This window comes from Corapipo altera, unplaced genomic scaffold, assembly GCF_003945725.1.
Source record: "Corapipo altera isolate COAL_440 unplaced genomic scaffold, ASM394572v1 75, whole genome shotgun sequence".
In the NCBI taxonomy this organism is placed as follows: domain Eukaryota; kingdom Metazoa; phylum Chordata; class Aves; order Passeriformes; family Pipridae; genus Corapipo; species Corapipo altera.
Window position 1 is genome coordinate 12,154,802 of NW_020884887.1, and position 17,933 is coordinate 12,172,734.

At 49.4% G+C, this 17,933-nt stretch overlaps 1 protein-coding gene across 1 annotated transcript; it reads right to left on the minus strand.

Moving 5' to 3' along the window:
• Positions 1-12,195: 12,195 nt before the first annotated feature.
• Positions 12,196-15,694, minus strand: WNT8A (Wnt family member 8A). The gene is made up of 6 exons (XM_027643674.1): positions 15,550-15,694; positions 15,425-15,458; positions 15,072-15,210; positions 14,021-14,146; positions 13,776-13,918; positions 12,196-12,777 (listed from the first exon to the last, which is right to left on the minus strand). Exons 1-6 carry the CDS (start codon positions 15,618-15,620, stop codon positions 12,214-12,216), a joined length of 1,077 nt encoding a protein of 358 aa, XP_027499475.1. The 5' UTR covers positions 15,621-15,694; the 3' UTR covers positions 12,196-12,213.
• Positions 15,695-17,933: the final 2,239 nt, after the last annotated feature.

Sequence of the window (17,933 nt, forward strand, 5' to 3'; positions counted from 1 at the left end):
GCACCACGCGGCTTCCCCAACAGCCCCCTCAGTGCAACTGAATGGGAGCAACAAAGGCTTAGGAAATGAAATGTCCATTCCTTTTCCCATTCATGTAAATGATAGTTTATCATACTGTTTATTAGCTTCACGTAGTCAGGATCTGTGATGGTTCTTAAGCCTTTTATTGTTTTTTTTTCCTTTTAATGAGCTGCAATAAAACACTGCCTTACCTGAGTGCTGACTCAGTGCCGAGGCATTCTCCAAGCTTAGCGTTGTAATTGATATTAATTCATCATTACCTGTGGCAAAGGATGCCACCACAGCTCAAAGCAGCCATGATTTATCTTTACCAGTTGTTCTTTCTCTCTGCAAAATGTTCCTTTTTAAGACCCTATGGGATTTCTGGAATGAACAATTTTAAGTAATCCATAAACATGGTTTTAATGGTGATGCCTAGTTTTTCTATAATATCTCTCCTCAGTAGGTGAGGCAATGCACTACAAAGGAACTGGTACAAGTGTGAAGGTCAGGGACCAAAAAATGAAAAGACTCTCCCTGTCATCCTTTGGAGCAGCAGCAGGATTTAGAATCACAGAATCATTTAGGTTGGAAAATATGGGCAAGTGCATAAACAGATGGTTCCTGCATGTGCACTGGTTAAGTACCTACTTGTAGGTAGGAATGGGGAGTTTAACACCTCTGTTCTCAAGGTTTGACGCTCATTTGGTACTTGGATTACTTGGCATCTCGTTTTTTGAATTGTTTCTTTGGAGGCTTTTCTACCTGAATATGTGTAGAGAATTTCTGTGTGGTCTGGTGATTTAATAAAGAAATCTGCAGTCAATGTAGTAATGCTGTTGCAAGTCCATTAATGGCTTCTGGACTTCCTAAAGCACTGATCAGAAATTAGTGGCCAGTTTTCTTTCAGTCCAGTCAAGGCTTACTTTTAAAAATAACATGTATTGCTGAATAACCTCAAAGAATCAATTGGTCTAACATCTTATGGAAATGTCTTATAGTAAAGGAAAATGTCTCACAGTAAAGCAAAAGGTGGTATTTTAGAGTGTTTAGCACAGCTCCGAGGTGGGATTCATTTGGCTCTGGGATACAGATGAGTCTGGCTGGGAGGATTTGTGGTTCTCTGCTCCAGTAGTATCTCCAGATGTTTTGTTTTCTGCTCTGTGTTGTTGTCTACAGCCACTAAAGGTGATGAATCCAAGGGAAACCACACAGTGTGTTCACTTACACCCTGTTTAGAGCTGTGAAGGAAGGAGAATAGGTAGAGAAAAGGCCAAGTGAGGACAGGTGGGATCCTCTGCTCTGCCTGCATCTTCCTCTGCTCCAACAACACTGAAATGAAATGTCTCCCTATTCCAAAACTGGGACACCCAGCTTGCAAATATTCTTACTGAGCTCTTCTCAGCTCAATGACAGCTGTGTGTGTGCAGGCAGGACTGGCCTGGGCAGAGAGAGCACAGCCTGACAGACAATTAAAATTTCTAGCTGGTTTTTTTCCACCTCTAACTGTTTTTTTTTTCAGGGTACAAACAGTTGATATGACCTTCATCAGCTGCCATGAGGGAAAAGGTGTAAGAGGAAGAATTTTTTGTGTGCTTTTATAGATTTTCTGCAGAAGATGATGTTTGGCCACATCTTTGGGTACTATAATCTGGTGTCATTCTACTGAGGTGAATGCTGACAGACTGTGTCAATTTGGGTATGACCTGAGATTGTAACATCCTGACAGTATAAACTGGCAGCTTTTGATTTTCACTCCCTTGTACTGACAAGAAATTGGATCTTTATTTATCTGTCTGTCCAGTTCCAATGAAAATCAGTAGTTTCATTGTCACTTAGTATTAATTTACACTTCTGCTACAGGTTTTCTTCCTTAAGGTTGAGATGGTTTAAATACAGAATAATTTTCAGAAGTCACCATTTGGATGTTCCAACCCACCTGTGGGTGTGACAGAGCTGTGTCTGGTGCCCTGTGAGTTTTCCAGAAATACATTGTGTCTTTTACGTGCACGCATGTGTAGCATTAAACTGGTTTTGCTCGTGGAGACTGTGGGATTTGCACACTGGTCCAGAGATGATACATTAGTGATGGGAATTTGCTTAACCTTTAGAGGAAAAAATTGTGTTCTAAAAGTTTTGCCTTGCCTTGGTACACAGTGCAAAAGGAACATGTTGAGGAATGCTCTTCTCTGTTTGCCTTCAGCAACAGTGGGAATTATTTGGTTAAATACAAAAAAAAATGGAAATTTCCTTTTTCTTTTTCCTCCCTCCCAAGTGTGTTTAGGTAACTGAAGCACATTCACACTTGGAGAGATGGGCCTGTTTTGCAAGGCAAAACCAAAACATTCCAGTGCAGCTAATATTGCAGCTCCTCTGGTGTCTTAAGTTCAGGCCACAGCAGGAGGTGCAGATATCTGAGGGGAATGCAGTAACTTTTTGGATCTTTTTTTTGGAAGAAATAATAAGATGAGTCACAATTAACCCGTTCAGCTAAGTTAGTAAAGCTCTGGGAGGTGAGAGAAGAGATGGGAGTCTTTTAAACAACTTGGGTTAGTCTGACTTCACATTGACTGGGCAGTGCTGTCTTCTTCAGTGCCTCTTTGGGGAAAGTATCAGAATGTTGGCATAAAACATTTTGCTCCTGTTACATGATTAAGGAGTGGAAGGAGTGGTTTTTAAGTAATTTATAATTTGTTACAGACTTGCAATGGAAAGCAATCCATAGCAGAGGCAGCCAGGGCCATAAAGTGCTGTCCTTTAGAAGTGAGGACTATTCCAACCCAGGTGATAACTCCAGGGGGTTTCTCCCTCGAGGACTGGTGGGTGGATTAGCAGCCAAACCTCTGAGGAACAGGGTGAAAGCCAATGTGTCCATGGTGGTAGGGACACAGCCAGAATAAAGAAGGAAGACTAGCACACCCAAACCTTTCTTTAAGGATTTTGGTTGGTTTTTCTCTAACAATCTTTTCTGGTTTCATTTATTGTAAATTTTAATGGGATGCTCTAATACATTTCTGTCTTCTTAAAAGGAAGCTAAACCACATGCACAAGATGATAGATGAGTTTATTTTCACATGTGGATTTAATAGCCTGCCAAGATGTAACTGTGTTTTTAGTGCCCAAAGTCATCTCCAGGAAAATAGTTCCCTGGGGTGAGGTCAGTGTCTGCTTACAGCCAGATTTCAGTGGAATGAGTTGAAGGGGTTTGTCAGTGGTTAGCCTGGTTATGAGGCAGGGTAGTTAATAAGATGCTGAACAAATCAGGGTGATGTGGAAATTAATTGCATCTTCTGTAGAGAAGAGAGTGGAAGTGCCCCTAAGACCATCCAGGGTTTAAAACTCTGAGGAGCTGGAAGGAGCTGTTCTCTTTGTAGTACTGTTTGTTGTTCTTCCCAAATATTTACTTGATCCCAGTTGTAATGAAATTTGTGCTGAACATGTGCAGAGCACCCTGTACTTGGTTTCACATGCAACCTGAGATCCTCTTCACTGAAGCAGTACAGTGGCAAATCCTGGGCCACAACAGCCCCCTTTGGAAAGGGAGATAATCCAAACAAGACTCCCCCCATCGATATGGCACTTGCTAAGTTAAAGGACAGGAAATTGTGAATTTTGGCTCCATCCTGTTGGACCATTTACACTATCTCCTTATCAATGTACCTGGCCTGGCCCTGGGAGACTCAATGGTGTCTGGATACAAGAGGTAAAATTTAGTGCTCCCAACTGCTTGAAAGGGAGGGGACAGTGATTAGTGACCTCTCTGGTGATGGGTGAGATAAAGCTCTGCAGTGGGGGTGTCCTCTGCCCTGCCTCCACCCTGTCCAGAGCTCCCCATGCACACCCTGGAGCTGGAGCTGGGGGGAGGCTTGGACCTGGTCACTCCCAAAACTTGGGCTGTCTCAAATCTAGATTCAATCTCATGGCCTGTAGTAGATCAGGGATAAAAAAAAAAAAAAAATCAATGTGCTGCAGTCAAAATCATATAGATGTTTCACAGGGAGTTTAAATAGCAGGCTGTTCATTCAAACACAGGCTGAAGCTGCTACCTGAGATGGCAGCCCTGGTACCCTGATGGGAAAGCCTGTGGAACAAGGAAGAACCAGGAGAATAAAGCAGTCCAAGCTGGGAAGCACAACTGTGTTTGCCCTGGGATAAGTCTTAATAACTTAAGCACATCAAAGCACAAATATAGGTGCCTCACTCCTGGACCCGAGCTGGCTCGAGCAGAGCCATCCTGAGAATTTCTTCCCAGTGCTCCTGTCCAGGACCGGCTGCTGCTGGTGCTCCTGTGCCAGCAGAGATGCCCCCGGGAGCCACATTTGCAGCCTGCCCCTGACTGGAATTACCTGCTCTCCAGGCACCTGTGGTGCAGCTGCAGTGCTGGGAATGCTTGGCACCTCGGGAGGAATTCGGGACTCAGTTAATTTAATTATTCTCTTGCTCATTGCCTGCAAAATCCACTTAGTGATAGGGAGGAGGTGCCTTGTCCCTATCACAGCTGATGGCAGCTGGCCAGCAGAAGGCTCTGCCTGCCAGGAGTGGGAATGAAGAGCTGGGTCAGAGTAGGTTTGGCTTCAAGGTGCTGGGCAAAAGGGAGAGAAACAGAAATGACTGTGTTTAAAACTGCCATCTCTTGATGGCTGCCATGTCTTGATGGATGATCCCCCTAGAAATGTCAGGCCATAGTTCTGTGAGTTAGAAAAGTCTGTAGAATTGAGAAGAAATGTGAGGAGGGTTGTTCTCACCCTTGCCTGTGTCCAGCTGAACTGTCAGGCTTGATCTAAATAACGAGAGTCCCACTGGCACCACAGTCCAGTGTTTCAGACCACGTTCCTGGTCACAGCACAGCTGGGTGGTGGCAGCCAGGACATGTGGTGGGACCTGGCGAGCAGAGCTGTCCCAGGCAGAAAGGCTCACAACCAGCAAGCTCAGTCTGTGCATGGCCCAGGTTTGAGCCCAGGGAGGGGTAACTCTTGTGCCTCTCCCCACTGTTTTACAGTCTTTCCACTGAGCTCATCATTATCATCTTTTATGGCATCCCATGCACTGCTGAAAGCGTCAGAGGAGGAAATGAAGGGCCCTATACTGTCCAGGCTCTGTGCTCCCATGTCCCCTGACGAGCTATTCTCTCCTGGCCGTGCCCACAAGGGGCTTCAGTTGATGTTGTGTGGGACACTGAAGAAAGAATAGAGGGAGAAAGAAAAAAAAGCTGAAATACTACTTGAGATCCCCCTCTCTATTTCCCATCATGTCCTTCTGAATGTAAACCTCCCACACTCCCCTTCTGTGGTAGATTTACTTACTCTTTCATTTTCTGGCTCTGCCTCACTGTGTGCCTCACAATTGTGACTCTTCTTTGCATCCTAACTACGTTTGGTGAGCATTTCTTAGCTGTGGCCATCCATCTCTGCTCCTTAGTGCACTTGGAGTCACCACCAACTCCCTCTCCTTTCCTCTCAGCATTTTGGACCCTCTGGGAGGGATGAGCCTGGGCCCAAGACTTGGTGTAGGCTTTAAACAGGGTGTTTTCTAATCTCCAGAAGTATTTGGGCCAAGTCTACTTTGGCTGGGAGAGCTCTTGTGTGAAACTGTCCCAGCAGTCACCTCTACACCTAAATAATAGTTTGGTTAGGGAGCACCTCACCTTTCTTGCTTATAAAATACGTGTCACAATGTGTGCTTGGAAAAGGGAGAGCAGGATGGGAGAGGAAAAGAGGAGGAAGTAATTAATTTTGAAAGCACATTGCAAGTTACATTTATTTGATTTTTGTCTGCTCCATCAATCTTCTGTTATATGGCTCAACTCCTTAGGACTTGTTTGAAAAGGGGGAATTTACTGCACTGTAAGCCAGGGCAGTGATTTGCAAAGCTGGGGGCATGGAGTGTATCCTAGGAGAGAGCAAGGAACCAGAAAAAGAAGTGGAGGAGCTTGTGAATCCCTCTACAGAGGGGTAAATATGCTGTTCATTACCCACTCCCTCCCAGCCACCTCTGGAGGCACTTTTGGAGGAGACCAACCAACCTTATCCCCACCTCTTGTACCTCACGTGGCCATACCAGAAGTATGGACCAGCAAGTGGGCAATAATTTCACACCCTGGCTCCCTGCACACCTCTTTCTCCTTGAAGAAACCCTTGGATAAGAACCTTTCCCAGTAGACCTGCGCTTGTTGATCAGAACTGCTGTGTGGAAGTGCAGTGTGAGTTCATCCCCTTGTTTGCAGCGTTCCAGGGTGAGCATGGACTCCTCCAGCGAGAGCAGATGCAACACATCCCAGCAGACAGTTATTGTAGGTGTTCTCCCCAACTGAGAAATGTTTGGGAAACACTTGTAACTCTTTTTCTCAGGTGTTGCAAAGAGGATTTGTTTTGTAAATAGAGAAGCTGTTAATTGCCTTGACTTTATTAAGAGGGAGCCTAAAAGCTGTTAACAAGTTTCTGTTGCTCTGTTCTGGCCATGAGCCACCACCAGTCGCTCTGTAGGGGGAAGGTGGCAAAGTTGCTTTGAAAGTACCTTTGCTCTCTAAAGAAAAAAAAAATAGGCACCACTTTAGGTAAAGACTTGGGGGAACACCTGAATTTTGTAGGAGGGATTTAACTTGGATTACCACACAGTTCAGTTCCAGGGGATTCACTTTCTGTCGAGCAGTGTGGACTGGAGTGTCTCCACAGCAGCACAGCTGGGAAAGTCCGAGCTGGAAAGGCTTTCAAGGTTGTTTCTCCCTCTGCTTCTCTCTAGGCACAGGTAAAAGGAATCTCCTGTGCTCACTGTGGGTAGCCCAGGCGTTTAGCAGCTTTGAAAATCAGGCTGGTGGGGTTTAGGTATCTAGGCTGAAGCACCTCACTTAAAAATATGTTGTTTAAGACTGGAGTTGAGCTTTCCAAGCCACTAAAGTCACTAACTGGTCACAGAAGTCTTTGCTATACACTCCAGCAAGCCAGGCACCCAAATCCCCCCATCTTTCCCTGAAAATCCCTGCCAATAAATCCCACAGAAGGCATCACACAGATGCTTTTTCATCCTCCTCTCTGGGACTGGCACTAGCAGCAGCTAACCAGAGGCTGCTTAAGGCCCTTTAACTTTGTCATGCTAAGGGTTGGTTTTGCAAGTCGAAAAGGACCTGTGAGTTGTTTTTTAAGACTTTGGGGAATTGCTGGCACTCACTGGTTTCACTGCACCAGATGCAGCGTGACCGGGAATCTACGCTGCATATGAAAAGGTCACTTACCCTGTTCAAGAGAGGAGATTCTAACACTTGTCAGCTTGAGTGATGGAGGCTCTGCATGGAGAGCCATAATATTCATGTCAGAGAATTGCCAAGCCCATGCGGAAGTGCTGAAGATGGATGGCCTGGGGATGTACTCCTGACACTTTAATACGGGGGGAGGATACAGCACAAACATCTCATACAGAATTATAATCCATGAAAGGGCACTGGCGGCATAAATTAAAGGTAATCCAGCAGGGAGGGAGTTTAACAGCTGAAGGGAAGCAGGCTGGGGGAAAGCAGGGATGCTGGTGGGATGCAATGGGGGCTGTGGTGGGGCTCCAGGGGAGGGAGCAGCCCTCAGCTGGGGTGGGAGTGCTGGGCTGAATCCATCCACATCCAGACTGCTTTACAAAGATGATCTCCAGAACCTGCACTTTGTGAATTAAATAAATTCGATTCTGTGTTTGCAGGTGGTTGTCGTGCAGTGACAGGGCCTGTTGAGGAGAGGGGGAGTGAGGCAGGTACCTCAACCTCCAGGCAGAAATCCCTGTCCCTGCCAGCCTGGCGGGAGAGGCTGCGGAGGCATCCGGGGGTGGTGATTGTGTGAATTCCCCGTCAGAGACACCCTTGCTCTCTCTTCTAGGAGAGGGAGCAAAAGCAAGAGCACAGATCCAGTTTCTGAGCTGGGTGACATCCCCAGCCCGTACCAGTGGCACGGTGGGTCTGCCCAGACAAACACAGCACCAGCCCAGCTCCCTGTGCTGGGGCTGCCCCGAGGACGTGCCCCTCCCTGTCAGCAGCAGGCTGTGCACACCTGAGCCCCACCTCCCTCCACACAGGGATGGAGGTGACCCCAGCCAAGGCCCTGTGTGGAGTTGTGCCCATGCTCCTGCCTGAAGGGGAATTAGGCTGTGGGGGCATTTCTGCATGCTGGAAAGGAAAAACAAAAAGAAAACTGGTGGTTGCTGTTCCTGGTGAGGGTGCTGGGATGGGCACCCGGACAGCAGCATGGCATGGCCAAGAGGCAACTGGTCAAACTGTGACAGTGATGGTCCTGGGTGAGATGGGAGGACTGGGAAAGTCTGTGGGCTTAGCCTGGGCTGTCATCATGGTACAAACATTCCAACAGTGATTTTTCTGATGCTCTATAAGTTGGGAAGGCACGTCTGACATAAACATGCCCTGCTCTGTGGTAATGCTAAAGCTGGACTATTTTTTCATAATTTGGAATGTATTTCCCTTTCACACTAAGAATAAAACCAGCCCTCTCCCATAATAAAGGCACAAACATGCTGCTGGGACACTGGTGTTAAACCTCCACAAGAGCAACAGTGGTTTCAGGCTGATTCAACTGATGTCCCACAGGTTTCTTACACAGGGCTGCTCTGTCCATGGCAGTGGCTGTTCAGACACGCAGGTGCTGCTCCAGGTCTGTCCAAGCAGCTCCACAGCCCTGTCTGAAGTGCCCCTTTGGAGTGTCCCTGCTCCAGGACACACCCAACACCCCAGCACTGTGTGGAGTCTGATCTCAGAGGGGAGAAGCAGTGCTGGCAGCTCCTGGGGGACAGGCAGCAGGAATTTGGTTGGAGTTCATACAGCACCCGGCCCAGATTAAGATTTTTACCTTTTCATTGTGATTAGAATTGTCACATTACTGTTATATTACTATGGGGCAGCAATCAGGTTCTTCCTCAAGGTTTTATAGAGCCAACCCATCCCTTCCTCCAGGTGTGCAGTGAGTTGCAGGTGGTTGGGATCAGTATCCCAAATTGGAGTTGGTTTTGGGTGCTCATGAGCAAACACATGCAGGTTTGAAGACATCACCAGTCCCTGCAAATGCTCCTTGGCTGCAGCTGGAGAAGGAGCCTTTACAAGGCAGCTGGTGACAGGTCTCTGCTCTGCTGTGTGTGCTCGTGTTTGTTTGGAGAACTGCTCTGCAGGAGTTTGCTGCCCAGGTAAAATCCCAGCTGCAGTGATGAGCTCAGCCTGACGGATGGGGTCCTGTGGCAGCCTCAGGGTTTGTTACCCTGTGCCCCCCATGCCCATGGCAGTTCTGTGTGGTTATTACAGAAACCACAGCAGTGGGCAGGGGTGTTGGGGTTCCCTGACAGTGCCATGATGGATTAAGATGGTCCTGAATTTCCATTGTTTTGTACTGAATGTAGTGAGAATTGATGACTGTTGTATCCAAGCAACAAGGGGGAGGATGAGGGAGCTTCAGCTTCTCCAGCACTGTAATATCTCTGGCAAGGTGCCACTCTAAGCCATAGAGTTGATTTTTGTATTTGTTTAGTCTCAGTATTGTCTCTCCAAGGAATAAAAAGAGAATGGAAATTGTTGTCATGGGATGGTATGTAACTTTCTCTTGGGTTTGCTTCAATTTGCATTTGGTCTCTGGTTTTTGTGTAGGATATGCTCCTTGTTGCCTTAGAGAGCCTGGGTGCCAGAAATTTAAATGGATTTTAAAAAGCAATTAGACAAATTCAAAGAACAGTTTGTATCCAGCATTGAATGCAACATGGTGGATAGGAATGCTGGCTTGGCAAGGCCCTCCCTGGCTGTGGGTCAGTGGGAATGGGAGGGCTCATTGGGAAAAGGATTGATCTTGGCAGTGGTATCTCTACTCCTCTCTGCAGCCCTGCTTCCCTGGGATGGAGCTGGCGTGGGACAGAGATCCAGCCTGGTACTGTGAGCACCTGCAAACCTGGTAAGAGGACACACAGCATGCCCTGACCATTCCTGCTCCTGGGAGCCCTTATCTCCTGGGATTTACCTGTGTGGTTTATTAACCCAGCTGTCTGTATACAGCAAGGAGGTTTTCATGTGGACTCGGGAGTTATCCTGGTGAAAGAGTTTCCCTCCTCTGAGTGCACACCAGCAGCAACCATCCTGTGCTCTGTGTAACCTCATTTTGTGGGATTTTGGTGGCATCCTGTGCCTGCAGCTCCTGGGGCTGTGGAGCACAGAACAAGCAAATACAGTGGGTATTACAAAAGGAGAGTTTGAGGGTTTTTTGTGCAAAGTCAGCCAATGCTCAAGATGCAGGAAAGGGGTCTTTTATTTGTCTGTATCATTTCCAGTTCAGCCTAAATTTTGTTGGGTTGCAACTGCTGTTGTGGCAATACTGCAAAAATCTTGGGTTTGTTGCTTTGGTGGGGTGGCCTGTTAGTTATGGAGGTTTTAGAAACAGCTACTCTGAAGGCAGCAAAAAAGCCCCCCCAGCCAATGGCATTGCCCTTCCAGCTTTAGTAAGACCCTCTTTGCATAAAATAAATGCATGGAAGTCAGCTGTGCTTCCCAAATGTGCATTTTGCACCTTGAGCTCCGTGATCTGGCTCTCATGCGTGTCCAGACTGTGTTTGCACGAGGAGCCATAGGGAGACCTGGATAAAATAGCATCAAAGCATTTGTGGTGTGGGCGCAATGTGCTGGCAGAGCTGCAGGGTGGTTTTTTCACTTGTCTCTCCTCCTCCTCCCCCTGTCTGGAGACCAAACCTGGTGGAGCATCCTCAGCCCTGCATCCTGGGCGTGGGTGATGGCACAGCTCTGGCTCCCTCCGGAGCAGGACCTACCCTGGGACAGGAGCAGCCAGTGCTGTCCCCTCCTGCCCTCTTTGCCCTTTTCCAGGGCTGTTGGCACCCGGAGCAGCAGGGAACCATCAGACACATTCACAACTGTCCCCAAGTTTTCTCTCCTGCCCCAGTTCAAAGGGTTCCTCTCGTGCCTCCAAGAAATTTGCAGTGAGTGCCGATGTTGATGCTTTCCACATCAAAGCCAGGCAGCCTTGCATTGTCTGGGGGATGTCGGGTTGAGGCAAATTAAAGAGGCTTTGGGAGCTTCAAAATCAGCTTTAGCCAGGCCGTGTCTGCATACTCAGCACTTGGGAAGGGTGAGATTGTGGTGATAGGTACTAAAGCCAACCCTCCAGGGACTGGAGGCTGGAGCCAACTTGTCAAGATTTAGGAGGGCAACCTTCTCCCTGGGTTCGGTGGCTTTTGGATTAATGATGAGGAATTCATGGAAGTGCTGGGTTTCACACGGAAAAGGACAATTTTGCACCCAAAGTCATACTGCTAGGAAGCCAGAAAGGAAAAAGCCAGTTATTTTCATCGTGGTGTTTATTGCAAAATACAGTCCAAAATCTAACTCTTAAGGGATACCTTCAAAATATATAGTGAAAACAGATTGTGCTAAGTAATAATACAACTTATTAATAAACAACATCCAGGCATAAAGAATTCAGAATTCTTAGCTGCTAATTATAAAAAAAAAAGTATAGGAAGTGTAAACTGCTTAATGTCATCCAGTACAAATACACGAAGCTACTCTCTATTGGGGGTAGGGCTTCTTGTGCCAAAATACAAAATTTAAAAAGGAAGAGGGGGGAAAAAAGAGGGAGAGGGGAGGGAAATCTGTAAACACTGGCTGTAAACTTATCAAAACCCTCAAAAGGCTGCAGTTGTGGCAAGACACACCACGGCACTGCCAAACCTCCTCTCACATCAGAAAGTGCATAAGTTTTCCTCTAGAAATGCTGCTGAGCAGCCTCTGTGCGTGAAGGGCCAGGACCCGGGGCTGTCCCAGCTTTGGGACCTGGGGTTGCTGGGATGGGATCACCCAGCTGGACACACTTTTGGCCCCAGCTCCCATTCCCAACTCTGGCTGTGGGGCTGGTGCCCCACTGCTGGCACTGGCAGACCCGCTAGCAGGGACACAAGGGGTTGGGCCCACCTAAAACGTGAAACTTTTCTCTCTGTCTGACACACAGATAAAGTGACTCCCAACAAGAAAGAAGCTACTGGTAAATACTGAGGAAAAAACATGGAAGCAGGAAGGACAGTGGCCCCTCAGCGCCCGCGCCTTGTGCTTCCCGGTCTCACTGTGTCTGTCCACAGGAGACCCCATCCCCTGGCACGGTGCCCACTGAGCCCTGCGGAGCCCAGGACGCTCCTTCCCCAGCATGAGGGCCCCAAAGCGTCGCCCTCGGGTGCCGTGGCCGCCCCTTATCTCTTGTGGCCCCTGTTCCTCTGCCTGATGTGGTTGGGGGCGGCGGCGCTGTCGCGGCGGGTGCAGAAGTGCTTGGCCACCAGCGTCCGGCACTGCTCGCAGCGCACGGTGCAGCACCAGTGGAACTTGCAGTTGCAGCTGGACACCACCTCCGTCCTCCGCTCCTCCACCCGGAGCCCGCACTCGGTGCAGAGCCGCCGGCAGCTCCTCTTCTCCCACTGGGAGAGGTTCTTGCCGGTCTGCAGGCACTCGCGGCCCTCGGTGCCGTGGTGGCCCAGGCTGGCGTTCCTCGTGCAGTAGTCGGGGGAGTCCTCCAGGAAGACGAGCTCCGTGGCGTGGACGTGGTGGAAGGTCTGTGCCGTGGCGCCGCGGCTGTCGGCGCTGTTGCCGGCCCTCACCCGCCGCTTGTCCATCTCCAGCTTGTGGGCTTGGTCGTATTTTATCTTCAGGTAGTTCCCGATCTCACGGAACTCGGCGAGCTGGAGCCAGCAGGTCTGGATGCTGCAGCTGCCCGACACCCCGTGGCACTTGCAGGCTCGTTTCATTGTGTCTTTCACCGCCTCGGTGGGAGAAGTGGAGAAATTAGGAGCAGCAGAGCATAATCGTTTAAACCTCAAAATCAGGCGCTTATAATTTGGGGACAACGGGTCAAAAGTGGCTCGTGCTCAGCATGACTTCATGTCCTTCCAAGACATGAGCCGATGTTCTTATTTCAGCTTCTGCAAAGCATCTGTGCCAGAGATAACAAGTGGGCAAAAGCTGATGTCCCCAGCCCTTGTGGGAGAATCCAGGCGAGGAAAAAAGTGCCTTTGTCACATCATGCCCTTCTCAGGATGCTCACCCAGCTCATCACAGCATCAACCCACCATCCCTCTCAGAGATTTCATTCAAAATGTGTGAAACTGCTTTGGAATAATCATGCCCAACCTCTCTGCATCTCCTCCAGGCCAAGCACTTCACAGATATTATCTGCCTATCTCCCTCTGGTATTTATAAGGTCCCAATCACTGGTATCTATGTGAGATTAAGCCTGGACACACCCTATGAGATAGGTATGTTAAGTGTTGCTGTCCTTGTTTTTGCAGACAAGAAGGTTTGGCAAGATGCTGAGAGCTTCCACAGCCCAGGCAGGAACGGGGCAGTCTGGCAGACAGCTTGTGAGGGGGGCCAGCTCACACCTGGCTTCCCGGCCAAAGAGCTTGGAAATGCATATTGGAAGAAAGCAAGGAAGGTGGGTCTGGCTTTGTTTTGCAGACCAGACAAGCCTAGGTGAGTACAAACCCCATGCATTTCTGAATAAGTGGTGTGTGCCAGCAGTTAACTGCATTGCACTGCTGCAGGAGGAGCTGGAAGTGGGCACAACTCTGACAGTGGTTCCCTGTGTTCAGGTTTAAGGCCAGATTCTGGCTGTGTTTTTTTCCCCCATCCAAACACTACAGGGCCTAGATTGTCACAGGGGACTGGAAACAGGAAAATGAGCAGCCTACCAGTCACTCAGATTTTGTTTTCATTATAGACATTATTATTATTTAGCAGTATTATTATGAGTCTGACTTACAAGCCTCCCAACTTCATTGTTGTGCAGGTTGATCAGCGCACGGGTGTCGTGTCCTGTCTCCAAGGCATCCACAAAGAGCTTGGAAACCTTCTCCCCAAACTCCACGTTGTCGCTGCATCCTCCCCAGACCCAGCCTCGGCCACCTGCAAGACAGACACAGGCTGAGCACAGAACTGCCAAATTCTGCCCTGAAACCCGTGTGGGGATGGAGAGAGGGTGTCAGTCCGTCTGGGATGGCAGCTCACCCACACGGCCGTTCCTGGAGTCGTCACAGCCACAGCTCTCGAAGTCCCCCAGGCTGCAGTTCCTGGTGAGGGTGTACATGACACCAGCTGAGCTGATGGCGTGTACAAAGGATGTTTCCCGGGTCGCTGGGGAAGAGGGGAAAAAAGGCTGTCACATGCAAGCACAGACATCAGCCCCGGATTGTCAGGGATGAAGATCTCCTGTGCTGCAAAGAGGCAAGGAGAAAATACCCCCCTCCAAGTTTGTGCAAAAGATAAAGTGCTACAGAAATTAAATGCTCATGACTGGATCTTTTCAGGCTTCAGCATTGTGGGTTACAGCAATTTGGCAGAATATTATGCGGGTGTCCATGCAGAGGATGGAACTTCTTGGCAAGGGTAGGATCTTAAGGCAGTGCTCTGGCCAAGGTGAGTTATTGCTCCCTTCACCTGGCCCTTGGTTCATCTCTGTCCTTCCCTGCCTGGGGGTATGTTGTGCTTTGATCTTGCCTCCTGGGGAAAATCACCATGGATCCTTGTAATCTGTTCTAACAGCTGTCTGCTCCCACACTCCTGATCTAGTTCTTTTTGGCTTTCTGAACAGATCCAAATACAGATATTGTTCTGGGGAAGAGGAGACTCCTACCTGTTGAAGTAGATAATATTTAAAAATATCTACAACTTTCTTATAAAAACAGTTTCTTAGTGCCCATCTCTGGCTTCTCCTTTTGTCTCTCCTGTGCTTCTCCCCACTGGAAGCTCAGGTGTCTGTGACACTGCACTCCCCGGGATGCTGTACTCTAAGTGACAGAAGCAAACCCATGGAGCAGCATTGCAGGGAGGACTGAGCTGTAGCCTAGCATGGATAGGGATCCAGAGAGAGCCTGGGATCCCTAGGAAAATTTTAGTGCTAATTATGACACCAGCTAATACAGACAGAGGAAAAACAACTGTGATTTTTGGGATGGCAAAGCCCTTCTCCATCAGTCAATTTAACTGGCAGCACTAGCTCTCTCCAGAGCACATCCCAGCCGGGGCAGGGATGCTGTGGGGCAGGTGGAGGTGCACTCACCGCTGCGGAGCCGGTTGTGTGTGGAGAGCTGCAGGGCGCTCTCGGGGCAGTTCCAGCGCTCCCACCCGAACTGGAACTTGCACTCCTCCATCCCACTGTGTGCCCCGGCTGCCACGCTGCTGGAGTAGGTCAGGTAAGCCTGGCACGGGAAACACCAGGGTTAAAATCCACCATGTTTTACCATTTATCAGTGAAAACAGACATAAACAGGTTGCAGGTCCTTTCCCTCTTGTACTTGTCAGGACTTGAAGCCAATATGCCCTGGGAAGCCTGGTTCCTTGGAAAAGCACTATTTCCCATTTGCAAAACAAAATCACTCCACTTAAATTCCTGACAGTCCATGTGTTAATTACCTTAGGTCCTGTCATCAGGAAGTTATTCACAGACCTGAAACAAAGAAAAGAAAATGAATCACACGGCTTACCACAGGCTGAGGAGTATCCCTAAAAAATGTCCTTTCCACTGAGTTGGACCCTACCATGCTGCTGTGTGGAGAATGGCACTGTAGAACCCCATGAAGGAGAGGATGAGGAAGGTGCTTCTCTTCATGGCTGTCACAAGGAGCAGGGTTGGATCCCTTTGGCTGATCCGTAGCTCTCCGCACCACAGGTCTCCGAGCAAGCAGGGCCACCTCCCTCCGCTCCTTCCCAAGGTGAGCTATGGGGATGGAGGAAAGCTGCAGGAACCTCCAACCCTGATATTTATAAGGTGAAGTTGTGAATAGTCAAAACCCCCCATTCATTTGCTACCCAATGACTTAATGTGGTGAAAAAGCTCCCGCTCCAATGGGTGACAAGGAACCGCCTAAGGTTGCACTTCAAAAGGCGGCGTGGTGTCCCTGGGAGCGGGATGGTCTGAAGGAGAGCAAACTTCCCTAACAATGGGACACTTTTAACTCTCTTCCCTGCCACCACCCATCCCTTTCTGCTCGCCCCAAGTCCTCTTGCCTCCTCCTTTTCATCCTCTGCTGGCAGCAGAGGCTCTGTCCCCATGTCCCTCCGAAATAACAAGCTGATGCATTTCTATAGTTTCCCTGCTATCTGCCTGCTCCCTCCTACGAGAACTCCCCGAGGAGTTTTAACAACCCTTCTGTAAAGATCTATAGGGGATAGACCTCCCAGGTCTCCTTGGCTTGCAGAGATGCGTTTAAGGGCAGGTTTTTTTCCCTTCTCGCCTCTTTATGATGAAAGTTCCTGCATTTCCATCCCGATAACAGGGAGCGCGGCTCGGGAGCGCTTGGAGATCTCTCTAATTTACGCGGCTGCAGCTTGGGAACACTGTGTGAATCATTTTTGTGGTTTTCTCCCTGCTCCAACGCTGTAATTAGGGGAACAGTTTTCTGGGGTTGGCAATTTCCTTACGGTAAAAGCTGCTGCAGCAAAGGCACGGCCGCTGCTGCCGCTCCACAGGCGGGAGCTGCCCGTAGCCTGAGCAGAGCGAGGGGCCTCTGTCACTGCTGAGCCATCAGCTGTGCCCAGGAAAGGAAAATCCTCAGCAGAGAAAACCTAAAAAAGCCTTTTAATAGCTCTGGCCGGTGTCATTAAGGGCTGTGAGGTGCTGTGATGCTGCTCATGGAGAAACGGGAGATGGTGCTCATGGAAACTGCCGAGTCTGTTTTCCTGTGGGTGGATGGTCCCACTGGGGGCTGGCTCACCCTGGGCAGGGCTCCTGGCTGCTCCATGGGGCAGTGTGGGTGCCTGGCCCCACAGCAGTGCTGTGCTGTGCCAGCAGTGCCAACAGCCCCCCGGCTCTGCCTGGCACTGCCCCATGGCACAGAGGCACAGCATCTGCCCAACCATGGCCCTATGGCAGAGCAGAGGTGCTGCCTTCCTCCTCCTCTTCTCAGCCCCCTGTCTGACCTCTGGGCGCACCCATCTCCCCGTGTTAATTGCTGATGGTGCAGGGGGACTGGTGAAGGGGCTGCAAAAGTGAGGTTCAAGGGAATGGGACTGCACTGCACGTAGCACCTGCGGGGCTGCCCCATGAGCAGAAGGGGCCACACAGGGATGAGCCCCATCCTCACGGGCAGCTGAGCAGCAGCAGCCAGTGGCACTGTGGCCAGGCAGGAGGCTGCACCTCAAACACGTTTGTGCAGTACTTTGCTGTCTTGCCATGAAATGCAGCAGAGCAGAGCCAGCAACCTGCTCTGGGGTTTGACACCTCGCAGTGCTGGTGTCTGAAGTGCAGGTCTATGGGCTCAGGTGCCTCTGCTGGGACCTGTCACTCCTCTCCCTCCTGCCCTGAGCAGGCAGACCAGCTCCTCACTGCTCCTGGCTGCAGAAAGCACAGGGACTTTCCCTGTCCTGCTGCCCATCCTCGAGCCAGGGGAGAGCCCTCTCCCTCCAGACCCTGCAGCAGGGAAACCTGGAGTCAGCTGGGCAAAGCCACAAATGACCCGTTTGCAACCAGAGGATTAAAATTGCAGATTGGTTGAAAAGCAGGGATGCAAAATACCTTCCAAGTGAGCACAAAGCTGGTGCAGTCCCGCCAGCATGGAAACCCCTCTGTGAGTCAGCATTTTAATCATTACCATCCCGAACAGATCCTACTTGTTAGAGCTGTCAAAGGACAATTACTGCGAATGAAGTGTTTCCCATCAGGAAAGCTCATTGATTAAAGCTCATGCATAGGGCTTGGAAATCTGCTGTGCATTTTCTATATGTACACAGGTAATTTCGGGGTTTGTGCCTGGCTGTCCCTGAGGGCACATTGATGTGTTTTGGTTTTTTCTTGTGTGAGAGAGCTTGTGCAGCTAAGAAAACGTTGGTGTGTCCGCTCTGTCAGTTCACACACAATATTCCTATCACATGCCAGAAGAATAACAGCGTCCCTGGGTGTGAGCAGCCACCGGCAGGGCCGCAC

Coding starts and splice junctions, on each gene's coding strand:
- WNT8A (XM_027643674.1), bottom strand. CDS start 15,620: ATGAAGAGAAGCACCTTCCTCATCCTCTCCTTCATGGGGTTCTACAGT. Junction 15,459..15,549: donor ATTCTCCACACAGCAGCATG/GTAGGGTCCAAC, acceptor TCTTTGTTTCAG/GTCTGTGAATAACTTCCTGA. Junction 12,778..13,775: donor ACAATGAAGTTGGGAGGCTT/GTAAGTCAGACT, acceptor TCTCCCACCGAG/GCGGTGAAAGACACAATGAA.